Here is an 18,518-nt window from a genome sequence, read left to right as displayed (position 1 = left end):
TATCTCAGTCATGGGCTGAGAATGAAACCAAGGCATATCCTGGGACCATACTACAAGATTTCCAAGGCACATCTGTACATTACTTAGGTACAAGTGGAGGAAAACCCTGGAGTCAGTCTTCAATTATCCTTAGCTGAACTCCTCTAGTTTTCCTCTTATGCAGTCTCAAGATGTGCAGAAATTTGTAACCCATTGGGCTGGAGGAGGCAGGCTGGCACTAAAGAGAGGAGAAGGATCTGCTTGGGCAGCGTCTGGATATTTTCCTGCAAAGCCAGACTGGGGCTTTATGAGCGTTTTAAACCGGTCGTGGGGAAAGGATCCTCTGCGACTTTAAATTACAAGTGGGAGGAGATGTGGCTGCTTGGGGTAAAGCCAGCCCAGCGGCTGCTACGAAAGGTAGAGCCACCCTTGCAGCCAAGCCAGCTCCTCTCCAAACCGCCCGCCAACCCCAGGGCCACCATGGTGAAGATCGTGACCGTCAAAACCACCGCCTACCTCGACCAAAAGCCGGGCACCAGCGGCCTCCGTAAGCGGGTCAAGGTTTTCCAAGGCAATGCCCACTACGCCGAGAACTTCATCCAGAGCATTATCTCCACCATCGAGCCGGCGGAGAGGCAGGCGGCCACGCTGGTGGTGGGGGGCGACGGGCGGTTTTACATGAAGGAGGCCATCCAGCTGATCCTCCGCATCGCCGCCGCCAACGGGGTAAGTCGGGAAGCCGCCTCGGTCTATCTTGTCTCCCTCTCACGTCAGGGGTGCCCGCGAGTTTGCACACCGGTTGTGAGAACGTCGCGTTGTTGCGTGCTTGCCTGCACCGCTTCGGACAGGCGACGGGAGTGTGACTCTTTCCGGTTGCCTCTCCACCGCCACCTCCGCCCAATTCCGTACCGGTGAGCTTGGTACGGGGCTGAGAGGGAAATGCCTTCCGGAGAAGTAGCTGGCGGCGGCTGAAGCGATCTTAAAGGAGGCTCCGTTTGGGGGGGGGGGGGTGCCCGTTGGCCGCCGCCGTTTGGAGTCCGCCTCATGCCTTTGAATGGCGTCTGCGAGCTTTGAGACTGACGGGGCGGATGGCAGTGCAGAAGTGCGCCCGTTTGGGGCTAAATTTTAGAGCCTGCTTCGCTTCCTCCCCGCAGGCCTCCTTAAACCACGCACCAACGCTCGGACCCGTTTTTTTTTGTCCCTCAGCGAATAAAGATTACGTTAAGGGAAGTGCATTTAGTTTGCAAGTTTGCAATGGGCCTTTCCTAGTTGGTGCTGCCTGGGTTTTGCAAATGTGTATTCGGAGCTGCAAATAACCCTTCGTTGAGAGGAAATGACCTCCAGCGGAGAATGGAGGCAAGGCTGAAACGGTTAGGGCGATTTGGGATTGTGGCATTGGCGAGAAAATTATTTTTACACACGGGTTCCTTGCCGGTTTTGAGTGGTGGTGGTGGTGGGGGCACTGTGATGGCAGTCAGGGCTGGCTAAACTGTAAAAGGCACCGCAATCTCTTGACATTTAAGTTAACCTTTTCAGACATTGCAGATACGGTTTCGGCCCTTGAGGTACCAGCAACTCTTTTAACAGAGCCTGTCTGTCCAAAGGTTATCCTTGTTTTAAAATAAATAGGGTTTTCCTAACATGGGCAAATAGGCTTCATCCCTATTTGCAGGAATGCTTTGGGACAGGATTTGGGTCTTCGGATCTTTGCATGCAGGTGCAAAATTCATTGTAATAGTTTTGCAAGCCCTGGAGGGTTCAAAAGCCTGTCCTTTAGATTGTGTCCATACTAGTTAAAAGAGCAAATAATCTGATGTTTTAAACAAGTATGGATTAAATTCCTCTGAGTAAACATTTGTGTGAAGAGTTGACCTATATATTTTAAAACATTTTATTTATTTATAACCTGCCTTTATTATTTGTATAAATAATTATTTCCAATCAGGAACTGCATTAAAGAGCATCGGTTCAAAAAAAAAAAACCCTATTCTATTGGTATGATTTTTTTTTCAGATGGGCTATTCAAAAGCATTGTTACTCCCTTAAACTGAACAGACTTTCTCTTCCCAACCTTTATATTATGTTTATTTTTTATGTTTTAACTTGGTTGTAAACTGCCTAGAGTTCTCTCTTGGTGAGATGAGCAGCATACAAATTTAAAAATTTAATCTGGTGCTTACTATCTCTTTGTTTTCAAATCCTTTCTCACTTAGAAACACACCCTTTTTTTTGGGGGGGGAGGTTTATTATAGTGAATTACAACATGTATGAAAGGTACCAGCTTGAAAACAACAGAACGATGGACATACTTTTACTGTGGCAGGGGATTAAATTGATTGAGTTCTGGTGTAAATCAATCTTGTTTTTTAACAGTTTTGTTTTACTGGGATTATTTTATCCATTCGGTCCCTCACAGCTTCCAAATACCAAATCAGGACTTAATTATCATATTTATATAACATCCATCTGACAGAAACAAGCCTATGGAACCATAAAAGACAATAATTTCAAAAATATTATAAAACTAAAACATAAATATTATTTTTACAAACCTAAAATAGAAGGGAGAGCATACATGTTGCATACAATGTAGCCACCTTATTAAATCCTCATTTCCATGAAACCTCAAGCCTATAGACATAACCAAGTTCATCAGACTTCCAGAGTGACATCAAAGAGGGAACCAGTCTTGTTGAGGGGGGTTAATGTTGGACTCCATGGCAGAAAAGGCCCATATCTTGGGTTTTGCCAAACAGTTCCTTAGCAGATGGGACCTGGAGTATGCTGCTTCTGGTAGACCTGAAGTAATTGGGAAAAGATAATATCTCAAATAACCTGGCCATATCATTTTCTGTTTGGCTTGAGATAAGTTTGATTGGCTTGATTTGATTTGATTGATTGACTGATTTATAAAAGTTATAGCCTGCCCATCTTATATCAAGGTAATTCTGGGCGGCTTACAATCATAAAATATCATCAGCATATTGAAGATGTCTAATCCCATCTAATGGATGACTCCTCCATTGATATCATATATATGAGGGAGTGGGCCAAGTCCTGGGCAGCCCACATTGGGTAACCCAAGGATTCAGCTTCTCTTTTCCATTGATAGAGAACGGAACCACCCACTCAACAAGGAGGGAAGCAACTGCAGAATAGTGCGTCCAATCCCCAATTATGCCTGTCTGTCAGCAGGTCAGTCTGTTGAAAGTAAGATCCCATCTTCTCAGCATTAGCTGTACCCCTTTTGTTCATATATTGCTGGTGCACAATATGATGGTGCTTTAATTGACAAGCATCAGAAGAGCTTGTAGAGCCCCATGATGCCTAGTGAAAGTTCATTTTAAACTAATACAATTTCCCTAGTATAAAAATGAAATACATCTCTACTGTTTTATAATTAATCTTTTCAAGGTTACAGAAGAAAATTTTCCCTTTCTTTTAAAATAAACTGTAAGCATTTCCCCCTACAAAAGAGACCTTACAGAATAAGAGCTGTTGAATAAGACTATTTCACTGAAAGTTAGCGAGATTCTTTAGGGTAAGAGTACAGACACTTCTTGCCTCCAGACAGCATGCAAATGGGCAATCCTCGCAATTACCGTAGTTAAATAGAAAGGCTGGTTTGTCCTGAGTCTGGAAACATACTCAGAGGATTGTAATAAAAGATGGACATTTCCAGCAGAGTGAGTAGCAGTCCAAGAGTAGCAGTCACTCTGCATGCCAAGAAGGAATTACTGAATACGAATCTAGGTCATGTTCAAGTCCCCAGCTGCTGCTTTTGTTGTAGTTTTTTTTGGGGGGGGGGGTGTTGGCTAGGAACATAGAAGGACTGACTCCTCAGTATCTATAGGTAGGATTTTCTGTACTTTTATGAAAATGCCACAGTAAAAAAAAAAAGTTTCCTTTCTCCCATATTCCAAATTTATTTTTTATGGGACAGAGAGACCTGCTTCACATACCATGATTTTTTAAAGCTAAAATCAGATTTCTCTTGTCACATTTAAAATAGCAAATTTATTTGCTCATGATTTCGTCTGCAATTGGTCTGCAATTCACCAAATTCTTATCGGAGATCAGCCTTCTATGGTCTCTAGATAAAGCCAACATATCTGACTGTTAATTTAAATTTTGAAAATAGTGAATTGAGGCACACAGCATGCCTTGATTCCGCTAAGACTAGATTTGAGTTTTTTTATCCCTAGTGGATGGACATATGTTTCTGCAGCAAAAGGTCTGGATACAAGTAGTTCTCAACTTATGGCCACAATTGTGAGCAGAATATCTATCAATAAACAAAATAGTTGTAAACCTGATTTACAATGTTTTTGCAATGGTCATTAAGCAAATCACTGTGGTTAAGTGGGAATTGAGTGCTTGTTAAGCACATCTGGCTTCCCTCAGATTTTACTGTTGAAAGCTGGCTGTGGAGGTCACAAATGGTGATCACATGACTCCAGGATACTGCAACCATTGTAAATACTTGTTGTTCAAGTTTTGTTAGGAGTAGTTAGGATAGTTAGGAGTAACTATCCTAAGATGGTGGTGCAGAGTTAGAATGCAGTACTGCAGGCTACTCCTGCTGACTGCCGGCTGACTGCAATTTGGCAGTTCAAACCTCACCAGGCTCAAGGTTGACTCAGCCTTCAGAGGTCAGTCCTTCAACCTTCTGAGGTTGGTAAAATGAGCAGCCATATTGTTGGGAGCAATACGCTGACTCTGTAAACTGCTTAGAGAGAGCTGTAAAGCAGTATATAACTCTTAAGTGTTGTTGCTATAAGTGCAAGGACCAGTCCTAAGTCACATTTTTCAGCACAGTTTTAACTTTGAAAGGTTGCTAAACAAATAGTTGTAATCCAAGGTCTTCTTGGATTCCTTCTACATAAAAAATAAATCTGGCTTCTATCTTTTCATAGCAAAAATCTGCTAATGCTGTGGAATTCTCTGAGAAATTACTTTTCATTTCTGTATTCCCTGGAACTAACCATCCACAAGAGCTTCATACCACTGGGTGTGGCATCCTGACCACTGGAACCAGGATCAACGAGAATTTTTTGTATGAAAAAAAGAGAAAAGGCCAAGAATCTTAGCAACCATGTATTTGTATAAATAAATCATACCAGATAGCCCCTAAATCGCCAAGCAACAAATTAGGAGAAATCTTCTGGAACAAAAATTCATCTTGAAAAACTAAGTAATAAAGTAGGTTGGATTTACTCTGATCTGCACATCCCTGCCTAAGTATAAACCCCATGGAAATCAGTGGGAAATTTGAGATTCAATAGGCTCAGTTAGTGCCTTCTTTCTCTGTCTCCACAAGCAAGTTTATGTACATACATTACTTTTGTTGAAAGTGCCAGCAAAGCTAAATAGCCACAGGAAGATAATGTGAGTGCTTTTAAAGGAATGCTTTTAAAGGAGGGATATTTCAATTATGTTGATGCACTGTAATGGGAAAAGGAACGGCCTTGAGGAACAGCAAGAACACCAAGACAATAGTCATGTAAAAGAAACCTGGGTCTGGAATAGAAGTGTAATCTGAGGAAATTTCTCAGGGAAGACCCTTGTTTGTACAGAGATAAAGAGAGAGAAAAGGAAAGCACATTCAGACTTGCAAAATTCATGTCAGTCCTTCAAGGAAGATCAAACTGGGAAATCAAAGTCATGAGGGCTAATATTACTTTTATTATAAAAATGTAATAACGGAATTTTCTCTAAGATATTTTCTTAAGTGTAGTTCTGCCCAGACTCAGGTTTCTTTTATCAGACTATTTGTCTTAGTAGTAGCTCTTGTTCTTGTCCCTCAAGTCCATTCCATCTTCTCACAGCATGCATTAAATAAATTGTTCCTTTATTGTCCTAAATTGTTTTCACTGTCCTAGTAGGCAACTAATTTTTCATAAGGAATGCTGGGCAGGACAGAAAGATTACAGGCTAAATAACTAGATCGGCAGGATTTCTACACTGTGGGAAACTCTAAAACCCAATCAACTATCTTCTAACATGCTAGGATTGAACTGGGACTTTGAGATAACAGGCCCTAATTCTTTTGTAAGTACTTCAGGGCTTTCTAACCTCTTAGTGTAGATTTTGACCTATTGAGGCTACCATCTGAAGCATCATCTATCATTAGTTGCTTTGATCTTTACAATCCATCAAGAATGTTCTTGCATTTGCTTAGCATCTTTCTTTGAGATGTTCTTGTAATTCATGTTCTAAATACTGATAATATCATTGCTGGAGTACAAAGGTTCAAACTAGTTATAGTAAGAGAGATCATTACATAACCTCCAGGAGAACATACAGCCTGTTTAAAGCTAATGACAACATGTAATTTGTGAGTAGAAAATAGTTTTAACCTGTAAATGGAGTTGCTCTGCATTTTGATAGGAGGAACTATTATATTGTCTGCAACACGAGCTAATTGAAAAATAATTACTAATTAACAATTACTTCTATTTTGATCATTCTGATAACACATTACACATTGTGCTAAGTCTTGTTTATTTAGTCATACTTTGGGGAGTAAGTCCCCTTTATTGGGCATCACCTTTATATTGAGCCATAAATCATGGTTTTCAAAATGCAATGGCTAGATAACTTAATAAACGGAATTAGTACAAATCCTATCATGACCAGGGAACCTAGCTAATGGCTTATCATCAGAGATAGATGGTTATTATATATGAGGTATTATGAACTCTTGATAGACACATGCAATTTAGGATGCAAGCTTGAATATTCTTTATTTAGGATGGGACTAGTACAAATCAGGGTGGATAAAAATCAATGATTTTTTTTTAAAAAAAATCAAAAAAAAATCAGATTTTTTAAATTTAAATCGGATTTTTTTGATTTAAATCGGATTTTTTTAATTTTTATCGAATTTATTTTAATAAAAAACTTTTGGGGTAAAAATCTATCGAGATAGTTTTCTATTTAAGACACATAAATAATTTAGTTTATTCAGCATGAAATGGAGCTTAGTTATGTAGCATGAGACTATATATTCTGCAACACTGGGACTATCAGTGAGTCAACAGTGGGTCAAAAGAGCAGAGATGATAGTTGCTCTTTAAAAATTATGATTTAAATCGAGCCTTTTTACTAAATCATGATTTAAATTGTGATTTAAATCAACTCGATTTAAATCAAATCCACCCTGGTACAAATGTATATTACTCATCAGAGTTATATATATATTTTGCTAAGCCAACTTTGTTATTTATGGCAGTATTACAGATCAGTAGAGTAGAGAGGGCTAAATGCTTTGTACGTAAGTATTTGAAGAAAATATTATATAACACTGTAAATCCAATAATTCATTTCTGTAGTCTGGTTCATGAGTTAGTGAAGACAAACAAAGATACAACTGAGGTTTCTGCTCCAGATTTTTTTTTCTTACTGAATTTTAAACATATTAGAGTTCCTTGGAAACCATTTTTTTAGCTGCCAAGCTTCATTTTGGACAACATCAAGGAAGTATACCAATTACAGATTTATATAAGATATCTTACTGAAGATAAATATGAAGTATATGAATCCATAACAAGAATTTCCAATTCTCATTAACAATGAATTATTTAAGGTCATGGCTCAATGAACTGAATAAGAGAAATGTTTGTTACTGGACTTTTATTTTTTTATTTTATTTACCCCACCTTTCTTATTTTTATACATAACTTAAGGTAGCAAACATACTTAATACTCCTTCCTCCTCTTATTGCCTTTTAAGATGAAATAAGATGCCAATTGATTTACCTTCCCCCTTTTTATTGTTCTCTAGTATCCCGCTCAATCTCGCATACTGCAGGTCATTTTTAAGATAAAAGTTTCTTTCTGACTGTTCTTATAAGGAGCTCAGATTAGCATTTCTTTCATTTCAACTTCATTTCAACAAGAATGTAGTGAAATTGGACAAGAATGTAGTGAAATTGGAAATTGGACAAGGAGATGCTTTCCCAAGGTCATGCAGTGAATAATAGGATAGAATATGAATGCAAATTCTCCAATGACCCATATTGCCTTCAAATTGTTATTGGAAAAACTCATCACTGTAGTGAAAAAATAGAGTATAAATCCCACTCAATGATCTTAAATGTGTAAATGTCTGCAGTGCAGTCTGCTGTCTGGCTAATGTAACATAAATTAATAGTTACTAGAGACTGTAACTACAGGATATTAGTTAACTTTCAGTAATTAAATTGCTGTAAATTATTCACCAATTTACAGTCCTTATTGGTCAAAACTCTCTGAATTTTGTGATTGCAGTGTATACCACAAGAGGGCAGCTTCTACCTGTGAATTTAACCTACATGTATCCTCGAATTTTCAATGAAATTTTTTAAAAAGAATATTGTTTCTCTTCTGCGTCCTCAATTATTTATTTTCCATGCTATATACTGTATACACCAACCAGTTTCAAGAGAAAGGTTAACCAAGTACATAATATTCAAAATAATGTACTTTGAATACTCTTAGTAATCAGATTATATGTATCAAGAAGAGAAAAGATGATATAATCCACATATAAAAAGTATAAACCTGTACCAGTAGCAAAAAAAAAAAAAGGAGCTAAGTTTTACTTTGCAACATAAGGATTTATTTGCAACATAAAGGTTATTTATCAGGTATATTAAGTTAGGAGTTTTTATACGTTTGTTCTCTTTCTCTTCAAAGGATCAAATAATCTTTTAACAATCCAGTCTGTTACACGCTAGTTGCATGCTTGGACAGCCATGATGGCAGGAAATAACTTCATGGAAGGTTTTGCAAATGATCACATTTGCAACAGAATAGGGTGTGCAATGTTTGTCAAACACAGAGCAGCAGTCAACATTTAGTAGACATGGGGCAGAGTAAAAAATACTCCCCAAAAAACTAACCAGAAGGTAATAATTTAATTTTTAGATCAGTTAAAATTATGTTATTTTTATTATTATGACAATCTATGTATTTAATAATTTCCCCTTCTGTTACATTAAAATTAATGTATTAAAAATTTAAAATTAATACAGCATCACTATTTAAAGCAGATTTGGGAGCCAAGTTTGAATCTCTGGAGAGATACAAGCTGTCTAGGAAAATAAATATCAAGAACTTAGATTTATCTTAATTCCTCATGAAAAATGCTCAGATAATTTTCAAGTATTTCCAAAGAATAAAAGAAATGTGTGCACTCAAGTTAAGAAATTTTATAAAAAGTGTTTTTACTTAACATGAACTTAAAACAAACTGGTTGAAATCTAAATATCAAGCTGTGCTTTTATGTGAGAGAAGGAAGAAATTAAGAAAAAATGTTGATGTTGCTAGATACCGTAATTCTTTTGATTGCCTCAATATTATGGGGAGTGGTATTATATATCCTTTTGGCCCTATAGAACTCTCTGGTTATTAGAATAACAGGTGGATAAAGAAACTGTAAGTAACTGAGAAGTCCTGACTTCCATTTTAAGAGTGACCTTTAAAGTCTCCACACTTGACTTACACTCTCCACTCAAGACCTATCTTTATGATATTCATGTCTCAATGAAGACTATGTGAAAATGGGAGCCAAACTGAAACCAGGCTATAAACCTTCCCTACCTAAATCAATTTAGCTTTACCTTAGTTGGACTTCACAGCTGGAGACAATTCATCAGTACTTCTGACTGAAGAGCAGAGCTCTAAGACTCTTGTATACTCTTCTCTGATCAAAAGAAGAATACCAGGCAGAATTTACAGCTGTCAAATCCTGTTTGTGATGCTGTAGGAGACCCAAAATTGTGACACCACAGCAAACAAAACGGCTTTCAACTTTTCCAGGACATCCATTTTCCTGAGGGATCTCTGGGTGAAATTGTATGTATTTTCTCTGACAGTGATCTTTCAGAGCAAGTGCAAGAAAGCTCTTCAGTTACAGAAACCACATTTGGCTGAAGGTTCAAGGAGCTATTTTAGGATATAGAACGACTTCACTGAACCTCTATTTCATGTTATCGGTATCCAAGCTGATCTTAAATCTTCATTGTTAATATAATTCCTTATTTTTAATGCATTTATATCAAAAAGGATCATGGAAGACAACCCACTACCAATATTGACTTTGCCAACAGCACCTTACAATGATCAGAAACCAGGAACTAGTGGCTTACGGAAGAAGACATTCATTTTTCAGACCAAGCTAAACTACCTGCACAATTTTATTCAGAGTATATTTTTTTCCATAGACCTAAGAAATCGACAAGGATCTACCGTGGTGGTTGGAGGAGATGGGAGATATTTTAATAAGATTGCAATAAATCTGATAGCTCAGATGGCTGCTGCCAACGGGGTTGGTATATCATAAATATTATATCACTAATGCTTAATATAGGATTGGCTCATTTAGGGGCATGTCTATTATTTTTTGTAAATGTGCCAATATATATTTTTACTAGAATGATTATAAGGAGCTGAAGGACAGAATTGCTTAAGTTAGTATTGAAAACAATGATCTTTATTCCATGGTTTGCTTTGAAAAGTAGATGGAAATTATTGCAGATAAAAATATTTTGGTTCTTTGTTTTTTTGTTATCTACTGTGAATGACTGATTATTATGTGAATTTAATAATAGGTTCAGTGTTTGTGCTTAAATTAGGAAGTATATGACTGTTTGTGCATTTTTCCCTGCTATAGTTAAAATAGCCGAAATTCTTACTGTGCATCTGAGCCACACATATGACACAACAAAGCAAGTGTTAAGTTTCTCAATGTACTGTACATAAATAGTTTTGTCAGAAAAATATTAGTGTGCTTAAAAACCATAATTTTGAGTACATTATCCCGTAAGCTTCAGGTGTGACAAAATTCCATTAGAGTTCTGCCTAAATGTAAGGTAAAAGTACTTTTATCTTTAGTGTCCCTGAGAAGTTTTTTAAAATAATATTAGAAATTTCACTTGAGCCTCATGAATGCCAATTTTCCGCCAAGTGAATATTATTAATTTGGAAGGGAAATCATACTTTTGAAATGAAATTATTTTATGTGAAGGTTTGCTTGGTTCTGCTTAAATTAGTTCAACAGCAAATTTGGATGGAAGCCATCTATAGTTTGAATGGCTCATAAAAGACAATGGCCAAGTCCAAACATATAAAACAATTTAACCATAATTAAGTCATTTAAAGCTTTTAAAGTTCTTATAGTATGAAGTTATACCAGAAGTTTTCTGTAATTCATTTTCAACATGCCAAACTACTGTACTGTTATATCTAAAAGGTTTCAAGTGGGGAAATTTAAAAAATCCAAAGGTTACACTATCCTTCATAATCTGGTGCCCTTTATATAGATTGCCATACTCTCTATCATGTAGAATGTTGTCCTCTTTGTGCTTCACCAAAGCTTAATTCTGATATATTTTGGGCATTTTAAAAAAGATGCATCTTTTTATCTTGGCTTTTCCTATGTAATATTAGTTTTTTTTAAAATGCAGATACTTTTTTATTCTACAGTATGATTAGTGTAAACGTTTAGGATTGTCTTCAGCATGAAGTGGCACTTCAGATAACAAGAACAAATTCCATCCATATCAGTCACAGATTTCCCCAGAGAAAGGGTTTTTACTTTGTGTCAACTCATTTCTTAACCTTCCTGAATCAGAAAGAGGGTCTCATATTTTATAGTACTTTAAATCAGAATGCCCCAAAACTCAGCATAAGGTATAGAGCCCTCCTTTTCTCTGCCAAAACACAGAAAAGAGAAGAAGGATTTGGTGATGATAGACATTAAAGCAGCAACCACTGGATAGCTTTTAAGTCAGATCAGACATGTGGACCCCAAGTATATTATCAGTTTAGGAATATTAGAGCGCTGTCTCATTAGACAAACTGTCTATCTAATTCAGAATCCCATTTTTCAAAGTAGATTATTGAAACTTTACAAAGCATATATTGTTTAGGACTTGAAGACAGTAGCCATTTTTGGATGATGCTCTTGATGGCAGATATTCATTGTTATATTGCAGTAATTGATTACTTGGCATTATTACGAGTATTCATCAATAGCCATATTGTCCATAAATCTAGTAAAAGTGGATCTAGATATTTTTCAGTTAGTTTCTGATATTATGGCCCTTCAAGACATATTTAAAGGTTTCAAAAACAATTAAATAGCAGAAAAAATATATTTCATATCTGAATTTTCAGCATCATAGAAGAGTGATTGTTAACAGCTGGAGTGAGTTTGGGTAGATAAGAGTGCTTTATAAGTGAGTTCTTCCATCCTTACAATATGGAAACCCAGATTGTGAATATCCTCCTTCCTGTTAGATATGACTAACAAGAAGCAGATTTCTAATGGCGGTATAATTGGTTCTTCTGATCACAAGGCTGCTAATTCAAAGGGAGAGGTAAATTACTATAACTTTCTGTGGCCATATAGGCTACCAATCCAATGCAAAAATAATGGAAAGAATAACAATGAGGCTGAATGCTAAATAATGAATGGACACACCTATATTTCAGATATTTTAAAATGACAGCCTAAAGCTGTTCAACAGGGAAGACTTTTAGTCTTGCACCTCTTTCAATAAATGACCAGTTGCGTGTGGAAGTTCTGCTTTAGGAGCATCCGCATAGAGCCAACTGCTCTGCATCATTTCATTCTTCCTACTACATAAAGCTCATGTGGAGTTGGGAGTCTAGGAATACTGTAAATAAATATAAAATGGTTTAGGATGATATTTGAAGATGGAGAGTTGAAGCTACAGTGTCTTATTTATATCTGGAGCCCAAGGCACCATACATAGCGATCCCTCCTAGTTTTCCCCACTACTTGCCCCACTGTCTAGAATAGGTTTAGAGAGAATGACTGGCTCAAATGCATTCAGTGATCGTCCATGATTGAGGGTGGATTAGAAATTGTGTCTCCCTATTCCTGCATTTGCTCCCCGCATGCCTTAGGAACAAATTCTACATTGGGTTGTATTTTGTTCCCTGTTTTTTTTCTTGAAAATAACCATGCTCTTTACACAGATGTTGCTTAGTTCAGTCCTGCTGTTAATTTGTATCTTTTCTGACCAATAGACTGACTTACTGGCTGAGTTTATATAAGGTACTAAACTATGGTGACCTCAATCATTTGTTGAGTTGGTTTGATGCAGCAGTCCCTCCCAGAGGTAATAAACTAGAATGGCTGTATTGGTATATGATTTTAATGTGTCAACCTGGGCAATGTAAGCCAGCTTGCCCAAAGGAGCAGTCAGCATCAAAGTGCTTCTCCTCTGAAGTAGCTGAATAAAACCAATTCCCAAGTTTGTCTCAGCAAATCCTGATCATGCAGAGATTACTACAGGACCTTTCCCCTACAGGATCTTTCCCCTATTTCAGATATCTACATTACTATATTGTGCTCGGGACAAGTGGTGGATGGGCTCAGTCATAATCATCCTATGTAAACAGGTAGTCCTTGACTTGCAACAGTTCATTTAGTGAGCATTCAAAGTTATCTGACTTTTGACCATTTTTCACACTTACAACCATTTCAGCATCCTCATGGTCACGTGATCAAAATTCAGAGGCTTGGCAACTAACTCAGATTTATGACAGTTGCATGGGGTCATGTAATCCTCTTTTGCAACCTTCTGACAAGCAAACTCCATTGGGAAGCTAGATTCACTTAACAACCGGGTTATAAACTTAACACTTGCAGTGATTCACTTAATAACTGTGGCAGGAAAAGTCATAAAATGTAGTAAAACTCATTTAACAGATATCTCGCTTAGCAATAGAAATATTGGGCTCAATTGTGGTCGTAAGTCACGGACTACCTGTAGTTGATTTCCGTTTGAATGAATTCTATATTCATTTTTGATCTGGATAATATTGTGATTCACTCTTCTGCCACTGCTGTTATTTTGTGAGCTTTAGTTTATTGCATACCCAATAAATTGTAATTTCCCTTTAGATATTTCATGCATTGATCACATTGATCAATCTGATGAGGTGGATCTTGACCTATGAATGTACAAGGCATTATACATTTTTAATCTATTTGGTGCAGACATTACAAAGGATTTTTCTTTTTTGTTTTTGTTTTTGCTTCACAAAAATTGAGCTAGCTTTGTTTAATTTTTTTTTAAACCCAACTGGCACCTGGACTAGTTATCCCTAATTAGATTTAATTAAAATCTATTGATATTGTGCCCTTCTTGGGAGATGGTTGCTATCCAAATGCATCTTTTGTTGGAAAGCTCTTAAAGTTAAATTGGGTAAACATATTACTTGAATGTCAGTTCTATGGTATCAATATATAGGAGACACAGCATATGGAATATGTAATTTTATGAAGGATGAGTCATATTTTCCAAATAAGATAATATTATCTCTATATTAGTTTTTTCCTGTTGATTCATTAATTTATATATTGAACTTTGTTGTTCTTAGAATATATGGATTTATATTGCCAGAAGTGATAATCAGTTAAGTAATTAAATGCCTTTATTAATTTCTGACTTTAATTAAAATAAAACTTAATGTGACAGAATTCCCTTAGTTTGCATGCCTACACAGGAGAATCTATAATTAGAGTTACAATTATAGCGAGGTCCAGGAGCTGCTGAAGCCATATTTAGAATGTTGATCTACAGTTCCCGTACTTTCCTGTCTAATAGATCTTCTTCTGAAGAAGAAAGCATTTAAGGCAGCTAACTCAATTGGGAATCTGATCTCTACTGTTTAAGGTTGCAATAAACTGTGTTTCTGCTGAAAGGGAAAATGAGATATGTACTGTAATTTGCCAAAAATTCAGACAGTACCACATAATTCTAGATGGGGAAAAAATCCATCTCATTTAATCAGTAGATTTATTTTGAACTGAATCTCAAATATTCTTTGCCTTTATGGAAGATACAACAAATAAACATTTCAGCTTTTCCTGAACATTATTTCTTATCCTACATAAATTTCTCAGGTGACCATAGAATGTTTTCACCTGGGTAGTGTGGATTTTTTTAAATTTGCAATTCAAATAAAAAATCCATGAGGATCACAGAGCATTGCAAATATTGTACATTTGTAAATATATTACATTTACAATCATACACATGTCTTCAGTGGGTAGCTGGAGAAAATGAAGATTGAAATGTGCATGTCTGAAGTGTAAATTGTAAGTGACACCAATTTCCACCTTCACCATCCAACTTGATCCTAAATGAGAAAGTCATAACTTATATAGAGTCACGGCAGGCTATCCATATACCCTATCTCTTACAGAAGCCTCCTGAATACAGCTAGTTGAGTGAAGTTCACATACCTCACACTCCACAGGTCCAGGAAAGAGTCATGGTGCTCTTTTTACTCTAATAGGAAAGCACCAGAAACACCAAAATAACTGTGTGTGTGTGTGCGTGTGCGTGTGCGTGTGTGTGTGTGCGTGTGCGTGCATGGGTGGGTGGAAAAAGAAACCTGCAAATATAAAAATATTTAAATGTTAAATCTCACTGGAGATTTTTAAAAAATGCTTCAAAGGGTGAATTTTAATTTTTTTTATTAATTTTGTTGCAGTGATTAGTGTGTATCTATTCCATTTGGGAGGAATCTCTGATCACTTGGAATGTTGTAGATTGAGTCTCAGACCCATGTGCCATCTTTAGCAAGTGAATAGAATTTGAGAATGGGGTTAAAAGCATGTTAGCAGCATACATGTTCCAAATGGGAATCCATTCCAAGTGCCTGTTCCTACTGGTTAGCTTGAAACATAGCTGCCATAATTTTGAGGTCCCATACCCACATTCGTGTGTTTACAGACACGTGAAAGTAAATTACCATCTTAGTTTATTTTATAAATGAGGTGTTGCTGCTTACTGTAGGTGCTCACAGATAAACCAGACAGGAAACAAGGATAAGCTAATTTTACTTTATTTTAAAGTTACATTAATAGAATCTTAAAAGTCTGAAAGTACAAATCTCCCAGTGACAGTTTTAATAGGCTGATCTATTAAGGCAGGTCTTCCCTAAATTTCTTTTTCTGACTATTAAGCAAGGGGGGCCTCCCCCTTCTTTCGACTGATCATTTCCTAGGCAGCAATTCTTTGCCTCATCCATCCTTCAAGGTCATTTTCACAGATCATTATATAACAAAAGTAAAGAATAACATGTTTAGCTTTGCAGAAGAGGTTGGATAATAATTTCAGTCAGTTTACTATTCTATATTGTAAACTTGTTTAGCTTAGGAGTTTGCATATTTGGCATGAAGTTACAGCAAAGGCAAAAAGAAATACAGTTTAATAGCTTAAAGCACCTATAAATGAAACATTGAAAACCCTAACTTTATCAGAGGATATTTTGATCATCAAAATTTATTTGAATAACATTCTCTTGGTTTAGATTACTAGAACATGAAGATGCTGTCAAATATCCAGATATTTTTTGAGCATATAGTTTTAGAAATTGAATAAGCTAAAGAATAATGCAAACTTAGTAACTGATGAGAGATTATGCCGGTGCTATGAGTCCCTGGGTTAAGACTTCCTTCTTTTAAGGACAACCCATAGTGAAGAATAGAGACTATTGTAGTAAAATTTGAGTTAAATACACAATGGTTCAAATACATTACACAATACCAAATTTACAATATCATACAACAATACTGTTCCACTTAAGGACAGATTTTGTGAACAGAATTGGTTCTTAAACTGGGAACTACCTTTATAGTAACCAATGTAGTTATTTAAAATGAAGCAAATTTGTTGTGCATAATTTGGTAAATGGAACAAATACTTAAGATAAAGAAACATGTAAATGCTTTTGTCTGCCCAATTTTTTTAATAGGGTGTCAAATGTGAAAGAAACACTGGCTGTTGTAAAAGCTGAAGAAAACATTGGTAAATATTGCAATCTAAAAAAAAGCAACTTTTTGTGTCTTCTGACACCCTTTTGTGAATTTTGCTTTTCTTCTGTTCTTGTTTTAGATTGGCCGGTTAGTAATTGGACAGAATGGAATTCTTTCTACCCCTGCAGTGTCCTGTATTATTAGGAAAATAAAAGCCATTGGTGGTATAATTTTGACAGCAAGTCATAACCCTGGTGGACCGAATGGAGATTTTGGCATTAAATTCAATACTTCAAATGGAGGTAAGTAATTCTAATCTTCTCATTTCCATTCTTCCCAAGTTAATTTCTCTCCTACTCTTATGTTGAGTGTGTAGACATTACCCACCTATGCTGCATTGCTGACTATGGTATGTTTATGATTTGGGTCTGTTGAAGAAATCCAGTGGGTTTCTAGAGGAAAAATATTTAACTGAAGGAAAGACAAGGAAAGAAAGACCTAAAGATACAAGAGTAGCCTAGGCTACTCTTTCTGAAATATATACTTTGTATCACTGTCTGCTAGAAATTATCTGTAATCACTCTTACTATATATCATATATTAATAAAAGGTGTTAGAAGCAGTGTTTGCATGTACAATTATACTCTTCTTTCCACAACCAGTGATCTCCTGTCTAGGCCTGCATAGAAATAGGAAATCCTTGGGGAAAAATAAAAAATTGTAGGAGAAAAATGTTGCATTTTCTCCCTTTCCTTCTTCCTTTTTCTTAATTTTTATAAACGTTACCACTTTTTCTCCGTGAGAGGGAAACGTCTGTCACTCTGGGTTCGACCTTCCATGCTTTGTGTGACCGAGTCCTATAAATTTACATAGCTCCGCCCTCCTGGCCCAGTGTTTCGACTCGGTCTATGCTGACCGGTCGTGTCTCCCTGGTAGTCCTCTATTCATCTCCTGCTTCAACGCTTGTTATTGCTTGCTCTGGAGTTTTTTCTTTCGATTATTTTGTTTTATTTTATTTTATTTTGTTTTATTTTGTTAGTGCTGCCTTTCGCCGCCTCGCGCTCCCCTCAGCCTTCGGGTTGAGCGCGGCGGCGCTTTTTGGCGCCAGCCCTCGCCTCACGCCTCACCATCGGGTAAGCCTCTCTGAGCTTTAATATTGGCGGTTTTTCTACAGCAAGGGGAGCTGATTAGATCGCTACTCGACCTGTTGGTCTGCGATCGGGATTTCCTTTTTAAGTTTCGGCATTGTCGCGCTCCCCTGATTGCCGCGGTAACAGCCCTTCGGCTGGCGGCATAATTTTAAAGGTAATTGGCGGCCCGGAGCTCTCTTTTCGCGGCGATCGCAGTAATAGCCTGGAGCTAGCGATCTTCTTGCCGCTTTTCATTGTTTATCCACTGATTTGGGCTCCCTTATTGTTTCTTACAGTGGCGGCAAGAGCTGTTTGTGACGGCAGCCATTTTGTTCTGCTGGTGTCGACGGCCTTCTTAACCGATTTCCAAATGGCGGCTAGAGGTCAATCTGCTTCTCAGCATTCAGGCAGAGGGTCTAAGAGACCTGCTCTCGATGACCCCCTAGAGGGGCCTTCCCCTAAGCAGCCCAAGTCTCATCATCGGGGCAGGTCTGCCAAATCGGCTGCTTCTAGGGACGAACAACGCCGCCACAAGGCCATTGAGAAGGCCTTTACCAAGGCCCAGTCTCATGGCACTCAGACCAAGGATCCCGTTGTTTCCTCAAGGGCTAGTTCTCCAGCCC

The 18,518-nt window shown here is 37.2% G+C and overlaps 1 protein-coding gene across 2 annotated transcripts in view; it reads left to right on the top strand.

Annotated features, from left to right (window-relative positions):
- The first annotated feature begins 390 nt into the window (after positions 1-390).
- Positions 391-18,518, top strand: part of PGM1 (phosphoglucomutase 1) — a 36,662-nt gene continuing 18,534 nt past the window's right edge. Inside the window, exons 1-2 of one of the 2 annotated variants that reach the window (XM_070941284.1) lie at positions 391-705; positions 16,905-17,067. In XM_070941284.1, coding sequence (XP_070797385.1) covers positions 460-705; positions 16,905-17,067 — 409 coding nt within the window. In that variant the 5' untranslated portion in view covers positions 391-459. Of the gene's footprint in view, positions 706-10,017; positions 10,292-16,904; positions 17,068-18,518 lie in introns of those variants that run through there. The other variant, XM_070941282.1, reaches the window with a different exon arrangement.

This window comes from Pituophis catenifer, unplaced genomic scaffold, assembly GCF_029215685.1.
Source record: "Pituophis catenifer annectens isolate HBS135680 unplaced genomic scaffold, rPitCat1.0.hap2 SCAF_3, whole genome shotgun sequence".
Classification (NCBI taxonomy): domain Eukaryota; kingdom Metazoa; phylum Chordata; class Lepidosauria; order Squamata; family Colubridae; genus Pituophis; species Pituophis catenifer.
The sequence above is the reverse complement of the archived record's forward strand: the minus strand, read 5'-3'. Positions and strand labels throughout refer to the sequence as shown.